This window comes from Dryobates pubescens, chromosome 20, assembly GCF_014839835.1.
Source record: "Dryobates pubescens isolate bDryPub1 chromosome 20, bDryPub1.pri, whole genome shotgun sequence".
NCBI lineage: Eukaryota > Metazoa > Chordata > Aves > Piciformes > Picidae > Dryobates > Dryobates pubescens.
Window position 1 is genome coordinate 17,423,828 of NC_071631.1, and position 19,970 is coordinate 17,443,797.

At 45.6% G+C, this 19,970-nt stretch overlaps 1 protein-coding gene across 2 annotated transcripts in view; it reads right to left on the reverse strand.

The window, feature by feature from the left end:
* Window positions 1-19,970, reverse strand: part of LLGL2 (LLGL scribble cell polarity complex component 2) — a 38,851-nt gene that overhangs the window by 9,514 nt on the left and 9,367 nt on the right. For both annotated transcript variants that reach the window (XM_054170576.1, XM_054170575.1), the window contains exons 3-14: window positions 13,240-13,337; window positions 12,128-12,209; window positions 10,744-10,859; window positions 9,549-9,707; window positions 8,387-8,549; window positions 8,079-8,211; window positions 7,030-7,084; window positions 6,694-6,848; window positions 2,234-2,451; window positions 1,666-1,733; window positions 449-602; window positions 237-341 (exon numbers count right to left, since the gene is read on the reverse strand). In XM_054170576.1, the coding sequence (XP_054026551.1) occupies window positions 237-341; window positions 449-602; window positions 1,666-1,733; window positions 2,234-2,451; window positions 6,694-6,848; window positions 7,030-7,084; window positions 8,079-8,211; window positions 8,387-8,549; window positions 9,549-9,707; window positions 10,744-10,859; window positions 12,128-12,209; window positions 13,240-13,337 (1,506 nt within the window). The remainder of the gene's footprint in view (window positions 1-236; window positions 342-448; window positions 603-1,665; window positions 1,734-2,233; window positions 2,452-6,693; window positions 6,849-7,029; window positions 7,085-8,078; window positions 8,212-8,386; window positions 8,550-9,548; window positions 9,708-10,743; window positions 10,860-12,127; window positions 12,210-13,239; window positions 13,338-19,970) is intronic.

Below are 19,970 nucleotides of genomic sequence, written 5' to 3' on the forward strand. Positions count from 1 at the left end.
TTTTGCTGTTCTCCAAGGTGTGGGCCCCAGCAGCTGCATCCCTCGGGGCAGACACACAGCATTAGGTGAAAGTGTCTAAAAATACAGGGCAGAGAAGGCAGAGAACTGAGAGACAACATTTCCAGCAATCAATTTGCCACTAGAGAAATGAGTATTTCAGACTTCAACATTATCTCCAAGGTGCACTGTGACAGCCTGCACCAAAAGCAAGCTCCATGCTGACTGGATTTCAATACCTGTCCTGCTGTACCAGCTACGGCCAAGTATCCGCTGTATTTACACAGGTAGATCTTCTGGATGCCAAGTCTTGGATCATCACTGTAAGGGTCAAAGGTACCAACCTAGACAAGGGAAGACACAGTGGCTGGGATTTGCATATGAATTAACTAGGGCAAGAATCAAGGCCCTTAGGTTCTCAGGAAGCTTCCACAAGCAACAGCTTTCCTACCTTGCGAAGCGGAGGCCATTCGTCCTCACCCAGCATGTTCATGTTGTCATTGGGGTCAGCATCAGTGAGAAACACCCTCACTGTGCTTAGCTTATAGAGGAGGTGTAGGCACACACCAGATGCATCCCAAAACCTCACAGTGCCATCTTCATGCCTGAGTGGGGAGGGTTACAGAAACACAGCTTGTACAGAACTGCAAATCACCCACAGGAGGACGACAAAACAGAGCGGGGAAAAACACAACCAAAGATTAAACCACGCTGCTTACAAAGCCCTGAGCTCTGGCAACTTAAGAGCTTCATGGGAAAGGGTTTGGGTTTTCTTTTAGTTGTTTTTTGGTTTGCTTTGTGGGGTTTTTTTGGTTAGATTTTGTGTGTGTGTGTGAGAGAGAGAGAGGAGAGAGCTTTGGTTTGGTTTTGCTTTATGTCGGTTGGGTTTCTTCTTCAACCCAGTTTGTTCTCAATGATCTGACCCCAGTGTGAAAATTTAAGGTTACTCCAAAAAGCACTGAAAAGGGTTAAAAAAACCAAACCAAACACCAGGGAGGACAGAAGGAACAACTCATCCTGACAAAAATACTATTACTGGGAGGGAAGGAAATAAATCAAGCTTTAATCTTAGTTCTCCAGCTGAAAACTGGCAACGTTCTTCCAGCATAAGGGTAAAGACTTCTAACAATGTGCTGCATCACCAGTGAAACCTGAAGAGAAGGCCACTGAAATCCTTAAAAGTGCTTTGGAAAGAAAAGGGTTTGCTTTTATCTGATGAGACAAGCTCTGCCCAGCTACTTCCACCCCTCAGTCCGTGCTGATCAAAGCAGACAGGTGTCCAAGCCAACCTCTCACTTTGAGCTTCAGAACAGTGTAAGGGAGGGGAGAGAATGCTTCAAAACCTGTATGATTAAGCTCCCCTTTCTTACATTGCTCCCTTTGAACCAATCTGGCTTACCACCTGCACTTCTACACTGATGTCTGAGGGGGAATGGATAACAAGTCAGAGCTACAAAGAAGCTGCCAGCTTTATAAGTCATCGATGGACTTCCTGATCCACTTCCTCAGAAGCAGTACAATCAGTTACCTTCACAAAGCCAAAGCTAAGTTGGAGCCCTCTCTCTCCAAGATGAGTAGACTTTAATCCCATGGGAAAGCCTCAGTTAGTTCAAAAGGAAGAAGAGAAAGTGGAAAGGGCCCCTTGCTTGTGATCAGGCAGGTACATACCCTGTTAGCAGCAAGTCCCTCTGCGGAGGATCCGGAGCTATGTTGGTGCCACCATCGATTGGCCACGGCTACAAATACATGAAGGGAAGACTGTGATTTCCTAGGCAGTGACAGTGTGAAGAGAATGTGCAGTCAGCAGGAGAGCATGAACTCCAGTGCAAGTGGCAGTGAAACAGTCCATGCTGTTAGCTTTTGTTTGGATTAGATGTTCCTGTTCTGACACCAGCTGTGCTTTTTAGAAGTTATGCTACACATTTCCTCAAGAAGCTGTGCCGAAAGCCTCATGCTTCTAAACCAAGAAGTTTGTTACCACTGACAGCTGGAAACACTCAGACTTTCCTTCTAGCTTGTCAAAGCCTGAAAAAAATATCACATTTTAATCCCCCAGTGTGAGCAACTGTATTGGTGGTGCTCTGGGAAAGAGCCTTTCTTGACCCTATTAAGAGGCAGGACAACGTCTGCTGGGACTCATCCCTGCCCAGAGTCAGCAGCACAGACCACCCACAGTCTCAGCACTCAAGCTATTCTTATATGCATGGGAACACATGGATGTTTAAAGCTGCCATACCATAGTGGAGTAGTGAATGTTCTGCTTGCTCCCAGCACTGATAATCCTCTCCCACAGCTTCAGTGGGATGTTGGAGACGTGGTGCGAGCAGGTGATGGCTGAGCAATGGAGGGAAGCCAGGTAGGGAGGATGGACTGCTGGCCAGCCTGCAGTTTTCAAGTCTATGACCACCAGCTCTTCTTCTGCCAGCACAACCATAGCAGAAGGGTCATCAAACTCTGCAGAAACAAGATTCATTGAGACTGACAGAAATGACCATGCAAGGCTAATAGAAACAAGCTTCCTGTAAGGCTTGTTTGAAAGCTCTTATCACAGAGCTCTACACAAACGTTTTTGTTGGCAAAACCTCTAAATGCTTCTGTGTTAAGCGAGCCTGTTGAGGGACTAACATTAATAGACTCCTAGATGCCAACAGATTTACTGCAAATTCATGTTCCTGGGACTGTCAAAGTGACTTTCTATAGATTCCACTGTTAACAACATACACAGCTAAATAAGAGCAGTGAGTATGAACTTGGGTGAACAGCCAGAACTCAAAGGACCTTACCTACAGCTAATTAAGCAGCGTGGGGTGGGACAGACACATGTCCACCCCAGCAATGACCCATTTAGTGCTCTGTTAGGACCACAGTCCATCTAGGCTAAGCTGCTTAAACCCAGTAATGCCATGGGCTCTGCAGAATGCTTCTCTGCTGGAACTGACAAGTATTTACAGTTCAGCTGTCTTCTCCTTCTCCCTGCTGCTCACTCCTTGTGACATATTCTTTGGACTTCCAGTTTTTAAGGAGTACCTCATCTAACATGTAGCCATTGTGTAGACTGGGCAAGATTACAAACAAAAGAAATCTGTTAATGTAACTTGGTAGAGAACACTGGCCACAATCAAGAGTTCAAGATTCTTCATTGGAACTAGAATTGAAGTGAAAAAAAAATGTACTCTAAAGGACATGATTGCAGCAATGCCATGAGACAGCCACGGTGGCAACTGGGGAGGAAAACCAAAACCACCAATCACTTCACACCATCAGTAATTAACACTGCTAGAGAAATCAAAGCGAACACAGAACTCCAATGCCAGGCTGGGGGAAGGCGTGGGTGCTAAAGAGTGAGCCATGAGGAAGCCAGCAGCTTCTCCCTGACCTTCCTTGCTAACCTGTGCCTTGACTTCCCTCCTGCAGTTGTTTGATTACCTGGAATACACTTGCAAGGAGGCATGGCTGTGAGCGAGCACATACCAACGCTGTTCACTCAGCAAAATTAACTTCAAGTAATTAGCACTTGGCATCGCTCCGGTTGGACACCCCAAGTTTCACCTCTGACTAGCCTCAGCTGTAACACACCACTAACCAGCTCAGTTTCTTAATACTAATTAAAAAAAACAGGCTTCTCTTCAGTTTGACTTTGCTTCCTTTTGTGCCCTCACTTGCCGCTGCCTACAGGACTTCTGAGAACCAATCACACCATACCTGTCCTGCTTTGTGCCTGACCAACCCTGCACTCTGCCTGCTGCTGCCAACATCAACCAAATATGCTCTGTTTTAACCATCATTTTCTCCCTGCAAAGCCACGCATCTGAGCTCACTGCTTATGCCAAGAAGCTATTTTAAGTTGCTGAAGTAGCAATCATACCAGAATTTGTCATGACTGCCACACACTCATCCACCTGCTAATTTAAAAAACAGAAAACAGGAAGGGCCAGCCTTTTAAAAATTGTTTCCACAGCAGATTCAGAGGAGTGGAAAGTCACCAGCTCCCACCATGCTGCAACACAGGAGCTCTGTGCTTATTAAATTAAGTGGCTTTGGTATACAATTAATACCTTCGTATTGCCGTCGCAGGGAAGGCTGCTTAAGGGCAAACAAGGCAAGCAGTGTAGGCCCACTGAGCTTAGGCAATCAGCCACAAGGAAGCTTCTCAATCACAGAAACCTCTTTTTATTGTGAACTACTTCCTCATCTGAGTGCAACAGCTTCAGCCTCCTGCAGCAGCTCCTGGCTGTACCCCCCACCCCAGAAGTCATGTTAACCAGATAATACAGGCCTTGGGAAGTAGAAGTACAAAGCCTGTTATGTGCAGTTACTTCATGCTAAAGGGCAGCTGGAACACTGTGTCCAGCTCTGGGCCCCTCAGTTCAAGAAGGACCTCAGGGAACTGCTTGAAAGGGTCCAGCGCAGAGCCACAAAGATGCTGAAGGGAGTGGAACATCTCCTTGCTGAGGGAGCTGGGGCTCTTGAGCTTGGACATGAGGAGCCTGAGAGGTGACCTCTTTCATGTTTATAAAGATGTGAAGGGCAGGGTCAGGAGGATGGAGCAAGGCTCTGCTCAGTGATGTCCAAAGGCCGGACAAGGGGCAATGGGTGCAAGCTGGAGCAGAAGAGGTTCCACATGAACATAAGGAAAATTCTTTTCACTGTGAGGGTGACAGAGCCCTGGCACAGGCTGCCCAGAGAAGCTGTGGAGTCTGCTTCTCTGGAGACATTCAAAACCTACCTAGATGCATTCCTGTGTGACCTGCCCTGGGTGATCCTGCTCTGGCAGGGGGATTGGACTGGATAATCTTTTGAGGTCCCTTCCAACCCCTTACATTCTGAGACTTCTAATATCTTCAAGGAATTGAACTTCAAGTAGTCAGTCTCTTACCTAAGACTCAGATTTTTTTCATCTTTAAGACTTCCATTCCAGCATCTAGAACCTCAACTCTCAACTTCACACAACAGTAAAAGGGTCCAGTTTCTTCCATGATGAAAAAGCTAACCAGCACCTCAAGTTTAATGGCATTGCTAAACTTGAAGGTTTAGACCTATAGGATCTGCACATTTGGAAGATGCTTACAAAAGGCAGGGTTGTGTAGGGAAAATTCATCTCAGTTACATTCTGCCTATTCCTTTACTGGTTTTCCAGTGACTTGAGAGGCTCTGTTAAGATCCAGGGATTGAGTTTCTTTATGCCTGCTCTCCCAAGATGGTCTTGCCCAGGATCTGTGGTCTCCTTTGTACATAGGCCAGAAGGAGCCAACCTGTGTTTGCATATTGGAATGCCCATACCTGCACAGTGTGCAGCTGGGAACTGTCACCATCATCACTGGCAGTACCCAAGACAAATGGGTTTGGAAAGCAGTCTATGAGGCAAGCTAGGAACTAGAAAGCTTGAGAAGCTTTAGTAATAGAAGATTTAAAGGATCCAGAGGAGTGCCACAAAAATGATCTAGGGGCTGAAACACCTCTCCTGCAAGGACAGACTGAGGGTTGTTCAGCCTGGAAAAGACTCCAGGAAGACCTAATAGCAACCTTCCAGTACCTGAAGGGTGCCTACAAGAAGGCTGGAAAGAGACTGTTTCCAGAGGTCTGCAGTGATGAGGAGCAATGGTTTGAAATTAGAGAAGGTTAGGTTTAGGTTGGATGTTAGGAGGAAGCTCTTTTTCATAAGGGTAGTGGAACACTGGAACAGGTTGCCCAGGGAGGTGATTGAGGTCCCATCCTTGGAGATATTCAAGGTCAAGCTCAACAGAGCTCTGGGCAACCTGATCAGAGAACAGAGGATGTCCCTGCTGACTGCAATGGGGTTGGACTAGATGACCTTTGTAAATCCACTCCAACCCAAACCCTTCTATGATTTGCCTACAAGCACCTAAAGAGGATCTAGACTTCCACAACTTGGTCTGACCCATCTTCCACTGGCGCACATGCATGGAGCTTGAAAGAGCATCTTCTAGTCAGTTACTTCAAGTTAACCAGAAGCAAGGACTGCACCAGCCACAGACAAAGAGCTCTTGGGACATTTCTTTACAATTCCATGAAAAGAAATAATATTACAACTACTGTGGAAGCAAAAGCACCAAAGCTCTTCAAGAGGCAAGAACCTGACAAGCTCTAAGGAAGCTGTGGAATGAGTGCTATTCAGTTTTAGAACTTCTCACATTCACATCCACCAGCAGCACATAAATTCTGTATGTTTACCCTCAGTTCTATGTCACCTATGGCTGATTTATTACCCAGAGCTCTAGTCATAAATCCAGGTAGTAATTAGAAGAAACAGTGTCTCAGTGGGAGTAAATTCTGGGTTTAATTATTGCCTCCTTTGAAGTGCTGTTCCCAAACAGCAACACTCAGACCCTTATTTCACGACCTGCTCATGTCCAGTGTCCAGCTCACACAGACATGAGCCTAAGAGATCTTTTCTCACTAATGGAGTAGATGAGTTTTTCAAGGAATGTGTGGCCATTTGGAACCAGCCCATCCTTTACACCAACATTTTACACTTCACTTTTAAATGGCAAATCTCTCTCCAAGTTAGATTCACTCTTCAGGGTCTTTTCCAGCCTCAATGACTCCATGACCCTCTCTTAAAGCCTGTGAAAAAGCCCACACAACTGACCTCCTTATCACTTTTCATGTGCTATTTATACCAGGCAGATTTTCACACACTATACTACTTCCTCTGATGGCTCTTTCACCACATACCTGCAGTAGGCTCTGAACTGAAGATTATAAAGAAGTCTATCACCCGGGACGTGAAGTCAAAGGCTGTTTGCTGACTGCCATGGACCACAGAGATGCTGTGCCGGTCACCATAGCTAGCCCGGGGCATCCCTCCTTGGAATATGATGTAAGGAAGCCTTAAGAGAAAGACAGAGTTAGAGTGGTGTGTGCTGAAGGGAGGAAGAAGCAAAATGTCACAGACATGAGGCAAGGGGAAAAAAATCTTATCTCACTCTAAAGGGTTCTTAAGGCATTGGAGAGTGTGCCCTTCAAATGCCTTTGAAGAGGGAAGAGGGAAGGGATACACCACAAACTTACCCATTTTTTGTTGTCTGCCAGTAGATCTTGGAGATGGCCTTGCAAGGAAATGGACCTAAGAGAACAGAGTTATTTGCTGTAACTCAAGAAGGAGCAGACTTGGTAGGTTGGGTTAATGGTTGGACTTGGTGATCTTAGTCTTTTCCCACCTAAACAATTCCAAGTGCATTTTTACAGAAGCAGCTCCTGGGCTGCCCAGGGAGGTGGTGGAGTCACCATCGTTGGAGGTGTTTAGGAGGAGATTTGATAGGGTGCTTGGTTGCATGGTTTAGTTGATTGGGTGGTGTTGGATGATGGGTTAGATGCAATGATCTTGAAGGTCTCTTCCAATCTGGTCTATTCTATTCTGCTTCACCTGGGTCACTTCAGCCTCCAACTTGAAGGGAACCACCCAAATTAGACACCACCATCATCTCCCCAGACCAAAACACATCAGACAATAACCCTTCTGACCACAGCAGTCCTCAGCAAAACAACTCAGACTCAGAGGAAGTTTTGAACCACGCTGCTGAAGGCTAACAGGAAGTCCTTGTTGTAGAAGCTGATTAACTGGAAAGGATCATTAAAAGCACAGGCATTCCTGAAACTAATGTAAAGGTGATAGAGCTTTAGAAGCTTCTATATGTTTGGAAGATGAAGTCACCCCCACATTTGATGGGTTTCAGCAAATCAGAGGCTTCATTTCATCACTGCTCAGGCTGACACAATGTACATAGCTCACTATTAATTACAGAAGATCTAAGCAACTCCTGCTGAACAGGACACCTGAACTAAAACAAAGAGCTGAATCACCATAGGGGCACTAATTTCTTTGACACATTTGCTCTCTGTGTTTGAGACAGAGCTCAGTGTTGTAAAGGAGTTGAAAATCCAGGAAACAGACCTGGACTGAACTCCCTTAGTCTAGGCTGACAACCAGTTCAAAAGGCAACTCTGCATTTTGCTATGAGGATTAAACAGTAGAGAGAATGTGACCTGAATATCCCACAGAGACTCAAAAGGAGTTTGAGTTTAGACAAATACACAACAACCAAACCTCACTTACTGACCATAAGGCACAAGGTTTTCCAGAGGCTCAGGCTGCCTGTTGTCACTGGATACTGGCCACTGGGTGTAACTTCCATCATAGTGACAACTAATGAATTTACTGCCATCCCTCTGCCAGTAGAGGTTCTCCAGTTGCTGAAGAGAAAGACACACAATGAGTGTTCTCCAGAGAGCTGTTAACCCTGCCAAAACCAATGCCTTCTTACTCAAACCCAGCTTTGCCAGCCTCTCCCTGCACCTCCTTGTCTTCAGAGTGCCCTGAGAGCACCCTTCCTCCCCTGCTGAACTGACCACAAATGCAACCCATTACCTGGCTGCCCAGGAAATGGTGTGTTGCTTTGTTATTCTGCAGGTCCCAGAGGACAATCAAGCCCCTGCTGTATCCAATCAGGATCTGGTCAGGGTTCTTGGGGTGCTCTCGAAGAGCTTCCACCAGCTCACAGGATCGCCTGTTACAGGAATCCTCTGGTACCCTACAACAAAAGAAAACCCAGAAGTTTATTCCAGCAACAACCCAACCTGACTGTAATAACAGTTAAGGTTTAAGAATGAGTAACTAAGCAACACACAGTTCAAACAGATGAGGAGAAGCACAACCTCTTCACAAATCCTTCTAGCAGAAAGAAAGTCTCAAGACACCACACCAGGCCTGCCACATGGACATGCAGCCAGTCCCATTTTCTTCAGGGGAAAACCCAAGGTTTACAAAGAACTCCAGGACTGTTGCACCAAGGGAAGCTGAAGTTGGACATTAGGAAGAAATTCTTCACTGAAATGCTTATCAAGCATTGGAATGGGTTGCCCAGGGAGGTGGTGGAATCCCCATCCCTGGAGGCATGTAAGAGTTGTGTAGATGCAGTGTTTAGGAACGTGGTTTAGTCAAGGATATGTCAGTGTTAGGCTTGGTGACCTTAGAGGTCTTCCCTAATCCAAGCAGCTCTGTGATTTTGTGCCTGGATCCCAGGAGTGTGAAGGCAGCCTGAATCACCCCTCCTGTTCTCTTGTGACTCTTACAGAATAAAGGTAACAGGGAAATGGCAACAGGAAGCAACAGTGACAGGATGTAGGACAATTTTCAGCAGCACTTGAATCTCCAAAGTGACAAAAGTCCTATTTGGACCCCCCAAAAAAAAAGGGGGTAGGGGGGTGGTAATTACAGCTAAGTGCAACATTTGCTGCAAAATTAAACACAAGGGACAGGGCAACAAGGTTTGGAGATTTATCCCAAGTGTCTCTTGCAGAGTTTTGCCTAGATGCTGCACCTCCACAGTGCCAGCAGGACAGAAGCCGTTCCTTACATGGTTACACATAGCAGGACTAAAAGCTACATTCACAGGAGTCAGGCAGCTCTGGACAATGCTTAACACAACAACGAGGCCCCAGTATTAATCCAGGTTGACATTTTAACAAAGGATTATGTCTGCTAGTGGCATTCCACACCTCTCCACAGCAGGGCCTGCGTGCTCACTCACCGCTGCAGCACGGCCTCGGAGGTTATGGTCCTGTCCTCCAGCACTTTGAACGACGGAAGCTCCACGACAAAGATGTTGCCGCTCTCCGTGCCAAGATACAGGACTTCCCGGGAGGAGTGGGGAAGGACAGCTGTTATCTGTGTGGCACTTGGTGGAGACCTGGGGGGTGCAAAAAGACTCTCATCAGCTGGATGCAAGAAGGGTGGTGTACCCACTCTTGAGAGAGCTATGAGCTCAGCAGGGATACCTACAACTCATTGGTTTTATAGGCAGCTGTTTTGAGCCAGGCAGGGTTTTTCTGAAGGAGGAAATCACTAGCTTTAAGGTAAATGGTGTCAAAAGACTTTGGACAAGTGCATGGATGAAGACCCAGACACCTTCTTCACAGTAGCCTCTCTTATTAAATGTCCCCAAACAAGCTAGAAACAGCTCATCCAAAACTGGCAAGATCAAGTGAAAGGACAAACGAAGTATCATAGTACTACAGTACATTACAGCTTGGAAAGGACCTCTAGAGAACCTTGAGTTCAACCCCCATGCCAAAGCAGCATCACCCAAGGTAGTCCACAAAGGAATGCATCTAGGTGGGCTTTGAAAGTCTCCAGAGAGGGAGACTCCACAATCTCTTTGAGCAGCCTGTTCCAGGGCTCTGTCACCCTCACTGTAAAGACGCTTCTCCTCCTGTTGAGGTGAAATCTTCTCTGTTCAAGCCTTGAACCTGTTATTCCTTGTCTTATTACTGTTCACCACCAAAAAGAGCTTGGCCCCCTCTACTTGACCCCCACCCCTCAGATATTTATACACACTTATGAGATCCCCTCTCAGTCTTCTCTTCTCAAGACTAAACATCCCCAGGGTTCTCAGCCTCTCTTCACAGGGGAGATGCTCAAGTTCCCTAAACCATAGCAGTAGTTTAAATTTTGACTTAAGGGATGCTTAGCTTTACTTAACCTTAAGATTTACAGTTCCTCTATACACAGAAGTGGGTGGACAGCATCAAAAAGAGATGTCACCCTTTACATTGGTACAACACTCCTACAAGGTGGTCTCCCAGGCCCTATCCAGCTCCTGGTTGACCCCCCTTTAATGGATTCATAGTCTGTAAGAACTGAACAAGCCCTAGCTACTACAAGAACAGACTCTTCTTACTTGCTTAGCCCCACACACTAGCTCAAAAACCACTCTAGTGGATTACCCAGGTGGCCCTTTCAAGGTGAAGCGGTGCTCCTCCCGCAGCTCAGATGCTCCACTGTGCTGCTTCAGGCTCCAGAGATGCAAGCTGTTATCATCTAGCAATGTCACCAGCTGGCACTGCAAAACCACACAAAATGCCCTTTTTTCAGGCTCACAGTATGGAATGTAACACAGTAAACCTAGCAAGAAAGTTGCTGCTGTTCGTAACTCGGCTCAAACAGAACTGGGGAGCCAGCCCCAGCTCTTTATCACGGTGGGTACACATTGCAGCAACACTGCCAGCCAACAGCCAGGGATTTGGGACTTAAGGGGAGACAAGAAGTAGCCTTAAAGGCTAAAAACTCTGTTCTAGAGGACAAAGGCACAGGCTATCAGCGAGGGGGATGACAAAGATTTAGGCTTTTGCTAAAGATCAGCCTATGCCTGTAAAGCTCAAGCAGGCAGCTGCAGGCTGTTAGCTCTCCACCTTCTCTCTCAGCAGGGTTTGATGCAACACACCCCAGCTTTGGGTGGGGCTGACAGTCTACTACACCACACTCCTTGCATTCTTTGCGTCCAACCTCATTCTGGAAGGTTGTGTCAGAGTCCTTTCATGAGCCCAGCCCTGCTGGCTGGATGTTCAAATTGAAGCATTTTACCTGCAGAACCACACCTGGTGCAACACTCCCCATGGGAGTTTCAGTTTATACCATTAGTTAAGCAAACAACCAGCCAAAACCGCCCCAAGAATTAAATCCCTCTCACAAAGAGGCCACTCGTGCTGAACTGGGGGGTGTCAGGCAACAAAGTATGTGGCCAAGACACCAGTCTGCCACTCAAGGGAAAGGAAAACAGTCAGCCAGCCACAAAGACATTCAGAAAAATTCTGCCTTCCTATTTTTAGTTTGTGGCAATAACTGTTCAGCAAGCCCCAGGAGCAGGATTCAGTACCCCAGTGCACAAAGGCAACCAGCTAGCAGCAGGTGAGGTTAGCAGCACTGGGGTGAACTCCTGAAAATAACTACATCAGTCCAGCTGCAGCTACTGTTCTATCTGCTCTGCTGAAGCCAGACCACCCAGACCCAGTGAAAGAATAGGGGCTGCAACAGGAAAAGGAACTTCTGGCTTCTGCAGCAGGCTGCCTGAACCATTCTGGCTTTATTTCCATGCCCAATATGCTGTTGGAGATAAACGACTAACAGTTACAGACAACAAAGCTACTCTCATGTTTTACCAAGCATCTCCACAGCAACAAGTGCTGCTGAGAGCAGAAAATACACTGGGATAAGCACTCCCCACCAAGCAGCATTCTGAATACACCTGGTAATAGCAGCCCAGTTACCTGGAACAAACTCAACACCTGTTTGAGGTCACCATGAATTGCAAGGGACTGAAAATAGACTTACCTGATCAGGTATAAAGTGAATCTGCATTACAGTATTGTTTTCTTCATGTAAACCCATGAACTCCACCCCAGGAGCACCATATCTGGAAGAGCTGGTTGAGGATCTACAGTATTTAAGATGACCCACAGCTACAATTAATTGATGAGAAGCTTGCTAGCAAGCAAGATGAAGAGGGATTAGTTTGAATCCATGTTTTACTGTTAGTGATCCAGGCTGAAAAGAAGCAAGGCAAAAATCTACTTTCCTTTCACATGCCTGGGACAGGTTTTGCATGCTACAGGAGAACATGGAAGTCTGCTTCATCCTTTGAGCATATGCAGAAGAAGTGTCTGGACCCTGGTTTGGTGTTGGGTTTTTTTTCCTTTCCTCTCAGAGATGTTTAGTGGTTTCCCAGACACTACAATCCTGCTTAACTAATTTGTAACCAAGAGACAGATGGCTACCGCCCGCGTGTGCAGTCCAGCCTCTGAACACACAAACACCACTGGGAATGAATGATTAAGCAGGCAGAGAGAGAGCACCAACTTTTCCTTTCTGAGCTGAGTGGCATGCCTGGTTTACAGCTTGCCTGGCTGGTACTGTGCCATGGGAATCACCTCAGTGTCTCGTGTATACACATGACTAACTGAACAACAACAACAAAAGAGTCATTGCCTTCCACGTCGAGGTCTTCAATGCCTGCATGGTCAAAAACTCAGGAAGCTGAAAGCATTTCTGACTCTGAAGTTTTAACCTTTGAAATAGAATTGCTTACAGAAGGGGGAAGAAAAAAGAGAAGGAACCCTGCCCCAAATATTTAAACAACCCTGGAATTTACAACATGAAGGATTGCTAAACATAGGCCAGAGCTAGTTTGACCTTCTGCATTGCAAGAGCAAGGAGTCTTGTCTAAATATCTGCATCAGCTCAGCTTCTCTTTGAGCTGTAGTTCAGCTCTGGGCAAGATAATCCCCTCCTGATCAAACTTCAAACCTAGGCAAACTATTCCAGCGTTCCAGGAACCCTTGCTTGCAAATTTATACTCAGTTTAATCTTTTTTTTTACAGTGTCTTCAAAAGCTGCACACCCTGATGTGGTCAGAGAAGTGTAGCCCAAGGTGATCAAAGGGATACAGTTTGATGGCTCCTGATCGTGTTCCAATGGCCATGAGGCGGAGGAATGGGCTGTAGCCCAGGGCACTGGGCTGATGGGGAAATCCATGCTCCACAGTCTGGGAGAGAGAAAGAAAAGGCAAAAAAAAAAAATCACAATCAGCAGCATGTTGTCCATAGTTAAAAGCCAGAAGTTAAATATGGCATGGCAGCCTGCAATACAGCACTTAATGGCAGCTCCTTCCCTTGAAAAGCGTTCAAACACAGGTTAGATCTGCTCAACAGCAGCCTAAGGATGAATCTCTTCCAAGAACTAACTCCCCTGGCTCTGCAGCCAGGATATGCAGAAATGTAACAGAAATGGAAGAGAAACATTCTCAAAGCAGTAAGCCAAGCAGTATCCCTCTTTATGCTAAGACTTTTAACTGCAGAAGCCCAGCTTACTCAGTCACCATGGCACACTCCATCACTCCAACCCAGCTTCACTCCTGTAAACCAACTGCTCAGCACAATTCCAACATCTGCCTATTGTAAGGTCAATCTTTATCTGCCAAATTCCACACAGGCCAGCCTTCATGACCTCCTCCTGTTGACTGACATGAAGAAACAAGAACATCAGTGCTCTTCAAGAAAATTAAACAGATTTCCTGTGGGGCAGTCAGGAAAGCTAACCTAACCAAGATCCAATTTCCACAGGTAGCACGGAAGGCTGGAATTGTATGAAAGCAGGAGCTAGCTCAGCTACCTCAGACTAATCCAAAGCCATTTAGCAATGAAAAGATGTCAGTGACTGTCATGGGGAGCAGCAGTATGTTGCTTGGCCTTAGTGGCTTCCCTGAAGTGCAATTTACACTGCACCAAGACAAATCATGGAAGGCACCAGGTTGGAAGAGACCCTCAAAGGTCATCTTGTCCAACCCCCCTGCAGGTGAGCAAGGACATCTTTAACTAGACCAGGAAGATGAGGAGCCTGCTGCACACACCACACTTAGCACAACCAATGCATTTAGACTGGACTAATGTTCTGCCTTCCTTACAGGATGCTGCTAAGCTGCTGGGCAAGTAGCTCAGTGGAGTTTTCAGAAGTGCTAATGTACAGCTATCATCATCCTTCACACAGAACAAGTATGCCTGAGTGTTCAACAACATAGACCCATGTACAGAGAAATCTATGTGCCCCAAGACTCATAAGGCCACTTCCTGGAAAACCCATCTTCTGGAATATACATTTTTTTAAGGCAAGCTGTTATAAAACAGCCTCAGGACCACTCACATAATAGAATAAGCAGAGGACACTCCATCTACAAGACTTAGCGCTTGCACCTCACTCCCATCCTGATATTTCCATCATCTTTTTGAGACAGAGCTACCACATCACTTGGCTTTGGAGTTTATTCAGCCTACAAGTAACACCTGGACTTTATTTCCTGCATAGTGATTTCCCACACAGTGCTTTCCCAACTTAATCCCTTGCAGGGGAATCACATAAAGCCAGTTTCAGTTCTGTGGTCATGCCATTAGCCTGAGGTCCTCCCAGCTGCTACAAAGGAGTTTAATGCCCCTTTTACAGTTCCTGCTCAAAGACACAGGCACAGGCGGGGATGTCTGACTCCATCCGCTGCCAGATTGCTTCAGTTTGGGTCGTTTGATCCCAATTCACAAACTGTAAAAACAGGCTTCCTTCCTCTAACTCATCAGTTACCCCAGTCTGAGGTCCTGTCAGGGGAAGATGAGCTATTGTAGAAGATTACAAACTGGAAACATTGGAGCACCTAAGACCGGGCAAAGGAGAAGCTTCTACTTTTTAAACCTTTCACCTGTAATAAACCAAGATTAGCACTGCTGGCTCCGAGACCACTGAGTTTATTTCCCTTTATGATAACTTCATCTCCAGCCTTGCTTATTTCTATTCTAAGAAGGTAATTTAAGTCTTGGCTTGGTGGTATTAAAAACAACTTTGGAGAAGTCAGCTTTTTCATGTCACTCTTTGAAACTGTTGCTAACCAACCTTTGCTTAGCTACAAGTCTAAAACTTCCTGGAGGAGACTCAGAATTGGAACAGGGCAGCTTCCTAATCCAGCACAGGCATAAGAGGAATTTCTTTGTACCATGACAGCTACTGAGCTAAGACAAAAGCTTCCAAGTTGTCAAAGTATGAAGCCACAGCCACACAATTCTGGGAACAAGAGGGGTTTGGATGGGGCACTTGGTGCCATGGTTTAGTAGGCATGAGGTCTTGGGTGACAGGCTGGACCTGATGATCTTTGAGGTCTCTTCCAACCTTATTGAGTCTATGATTTTATTTAACAACAAATCAGACATTGAATTGAACCAGGTGTAGAATGGCCAACAGACACCATTCCACTGTCCTCCAAAATACAGTGAGAAGCTTGTTAGGGAGACAGGAGAATAGAAGAAGAGAATAGAAGAAGAGAATAGAAGAAGAGAATAGAAGAAGAGAATAGAAGAAGAGAATAGAAGAAGAGAATAGAAGAAGAGAATAGAAGAAGAGAATAGAAGAAGAGAATAGAAGAAGAGAATAGAAGAAGAGAATAGAAGAAGAGAATAGAAGAAGAGAATAGAAGAAGAGAATAGAAGAAGAGAATAGAAGAAGAGAATAGAAGAAGAGAATAGAAGAAGAGAATAGAAGAAGAGAATAGAAGAAGAGAATAGAAGTAATTCCACTGTTAGCTGTAGTTTCAGCCTGTTGACAGTCACTGCACTGTCACGTCCTCAAGCACACCTTGGTGCTGTTTCCAATTAAAACATCAATTAGAAACTCTGTTTATTCCAAATTTCTTCCAGCAGGAAAAGATAAAAAGTTTTAGCCTAATTCCTGTAACAGAAACCCATGACTTACACCATCCTGCACTGCCTGGTAGGAAGCTGTCAATGCTGGCTTTAATATTTGCCTAATTATAGCTTAGCTTTGATGTGTTAATTTGTAAACACATTAGACAAGTCAATAAAAGCTTTAATTTTCAAGTATGAGAGCTATGAACTGATAACTGACTGTGCACCATTCAGGAATCATGATAATAGGAGGGCAATTTTTTTTCCCCTCCAGGTTTTCCTTCTGTGGAAGATGTGAAGTAACCCCCACATCCCACGAGAAACTTTACAAAAGCTACAGCAGCTCTCACATCCAGGAGTAAGCTGTTAGGAACAGAAGGCCCCTGCAGAAAACAGTACCACATGCAGAAGCACAAGAAGAGAGTTACCAGTAACAATCACAGTGTGTTATTGCTTATAGAGTAAATCTGCTACTGGTTTCTGAGAGTTTTGGATTCTTCAGCCAAGATGCCCACAACACATCATGAAGGTAACTCCAGCCTAAGTCACTCATTTGTTTCCACAGCTGAGCAGGAAAGGCTTCAGGGTGGCTTTTGGGTTGTAGTTGAAGCCACCCGGGCCAGGCATTCACATTCACTGTACTGATTGCTCAGATCTTTTGCCTGTGCTTCTTCACACCCTGGTGTTAGATGACATAAAGTCAGCTTTTCAGTAGGCTTCCTTTCCTCCCCTCTCTGGAGCAGCTTTCATCAGCCCATCCTTTCACCTGCTCAGCAGGTAAACCCAGCAAGGGGGAGCGAGGGGGGCAGAAGGCAGGAGAGGTTACAATGGAGCCTTTCAGCTAGGCTGAAATAAGAAACTAAGAGTGCCCACAATGTGCCCTCTTTCTCAAAAGAGCCTTTGTTCCTTTGAGGAAAGGTAGGAGCTTTGGGTTTCCTTCTCCTCAGACTCAGTAGCAGTGAGCTGGGTGTCAGCAGCATTAAGGAATAGAAATGCTTCGTGTCAGTCGTGTTTACTGCAGGAAAAATGCAGCCAAACTCAACAGTTGTTCCCAGCCCACACTAAAGCTGTGCTGATCAAACTCGGTGCTGCCTTCCTCCTTTCATGCCTCTCCACTTCTCCTCTCAGATTGTTTTATGACAAAGCAGAGACAAACCCAACCACAGGCAATACAAACCCTATACCTTTGTTAATGTGTCTTTGGAAGGAACAATGAGGCCTGTAGGTGTTAAATCTACTTTGCATAGACACTAGGTCAGATTGAAGGGAAGTCATCCATCACAGCCAGTAGCAAAGGGTTAGGAAGACTGAAAAGAGGGAGGAAAAACACAAAGCCATAAATTAAATGCAATGTTCCCAGTCTGGTAACATCCAGCTGTAAGACAGGCTGGTTCACCTGTGTGTTACCCATCATCTCGTCTGACAGTGCCAGCCTGGACATGTTTGTTCTGCAGGGCTTGGGCTGAGCCAAAGGCATCCAAATACTACTTCCAAAAGCAGGATAAACTTCAAGAAGCAGACTGCCAAGTCCACATACCTTATCCTTCATCCTATCCACTGAGCTAAAAACAGATTCTTGCAACAGGTACACACAAGTATGGGAAGTTCTTACTCATACAGAGAAACAGATAGGCAGAGCTGAGTGACTGGCAGAATTCAGGAAGGTGTTTTTTGAAACAAACAAATCTGAGGGCAGTTGGAAGAGCCAGTCCAGTGGTCAATCAGTCCATTAAAACCATCTGGACCACCTCTGACCTGGAACAGAAATGTAAGAGGGAAGCAGTAAAAACATCACAACCTATTTACACTCGAGGGAGTAAAGCAAACCAAAAAAAGCCACCACCACCAATTAACAAGGTGTCTTAAATTGAAGTCCTTTACTAGGTCAGCATGGCCAAAGATATTCCACTCTATTGACACTAAACTTGTGTGGCAGCATCCACTCATACTCACCTCCAAGGCAAACAATAAAACAAAGGCAGGAATCCCCTGCACTTGATGGAGAGACCTTCCATTTAGTCCCCACCAGCATCACAGACTGCAGGGGTGCAAACACACCAGGGCAGCTTCTCTGATCAGCAACTTCACAGTGCCACAAAATAATTCCCAAGCAGGTTCTTATCCAGAAGTGTTCCAAAGACCTCAAATAACAAGTGTTTAAAAACTTGCTTGCCAGCACTACTGTGCTTGCTTTACTAGCAGGAGACAAGGACAGCTTTGGCACACAAAGGACTATGTTTCTTGGCTCCCTGAAGCCACAGCCTTCAACAGGTCAGAATTAAAGTCTGACTTTCCCAGATCAGAGAATCACAGAATGGTTTGGAAGAGACCTTAAAGATCATCTAGTTCCAACACCCCTGCCACAGGCAGGCACACCTTCCACTAGACCAGGTTGCTCGAGGTGTCATCCAACCTGGCCTTGAACACCTCCAGGGAAGGGCCAACAGGGAGACTGAGATCACAGGCTCACAGGATGTTAGGGGTTGGAAGGGGACCTCTGGAGATTGAGTCCAACCCCCCTGCCAGAGCAGAACCATAGGATCTAGCACAGGTCACACAAGAATACATCCAAATGGGTCCTGAAAGTCTCCAGAGAAGGAGACTCTACAACCTCTCTGGGCAGCTTGTTCCAGTGCACTGTGACCCTCACAGTGAAGAAGTTCCTCCTCATGTTGAGGTGGAACCTCCTGTGCTGGAGTTTATATCCATTGCCCCTTGTCCTATCACAGGATGCAACTGAGCAGAGCCTGGCCCCTGCCTCTTGACCCCCAGCCCTTAGATAGTTATAAACATTTATATGTTCTCATTCTACCTAGCTAGGAGTGGGTGTTTATTATATCAAAGGGTAGGGGCTTTCAAATGATCCATTATCTCTGGAAATACTGGACTAGGACACAGAAGACTTGGGGGAAAAAAACAACAGCAAAACAACTTTATGCAAAACCAAAATGTAATGTAAAAGACTCTGGCATAATATTAATTCCCTTTCCAATTCTTGTTAGAAAAGAGCAAGTTACTGGGGCTTAAAAGGTGCAAATGCATATTGCAAGGCCTTTAATTACCAAGTTGTTAATGGGAATATACCATTAAGGAGGTGACTACTTTGGACACTTCCTATAAACAAGCTGCAGTATTTACCTTCAGGACTGAATCAAGTGGAGTGACAAACCCTGATGTCAACTCCTGATGCATCAGGAAGTTTCCCTCAGCTGCAGAATCTTGTTCTTTTAGCCCTGTTTTGCATCAGCCAAATTAGTCTGTCTCTGGCAGGTGAAGTTCAGCCAAACATTCTCACAGGAGAAAGGCAGATTTGAGGGAGAGACACCCCTGAAATAACAGAGGTTTTTTCCAAGGTATATACAATTTAATACACTTATGAGCAATTCTAACCCATCCCTGGGATGCCTTTTCTGAGGCTGCCATTGCATTCAGCCAAATGCAAGCAACTCAGCCCTGGTCTTTATTTACTGGAACTTTTCCTGCATCTGCACTAGCATTTCCTCATGGCAGCAAGAAGAAAATCAGCCTGAAGCATTCTTGAGCTCCTTCTGTCTCCCCAATGGGAGGGAGGTTTAGATGGGAATGGTGCCTTTCAGTCCCAAATTACATTAAACCTTTCATCTCAAAGTTCCACTTTATGTATCCACCCCAGAATTTTAATGAATCAAGGAGGTCATCTCCTAAGCTGACTTCATTTATCCATTTTCCTTTTCAGCAAGATTCCATTTAAACCTTGGAAATGCAAAAGCCACAAATCTATTTCTGATAGCCAGTGAAGGTGTAAGTGGCCATTAGCCCAGCAATGAATTAATACCAGGCATTTACAAAGATGAAAGCACTATGCTCCTGGCCAGGGCTCAAAACAAAAATGCCCAGAATGCTGGGTAGGTAACACAGCCAGGGCTGTTTCCTCCTCAGAGGGAAGAAAAAACCCCTAGATCCAGATTCAGACCAAGATA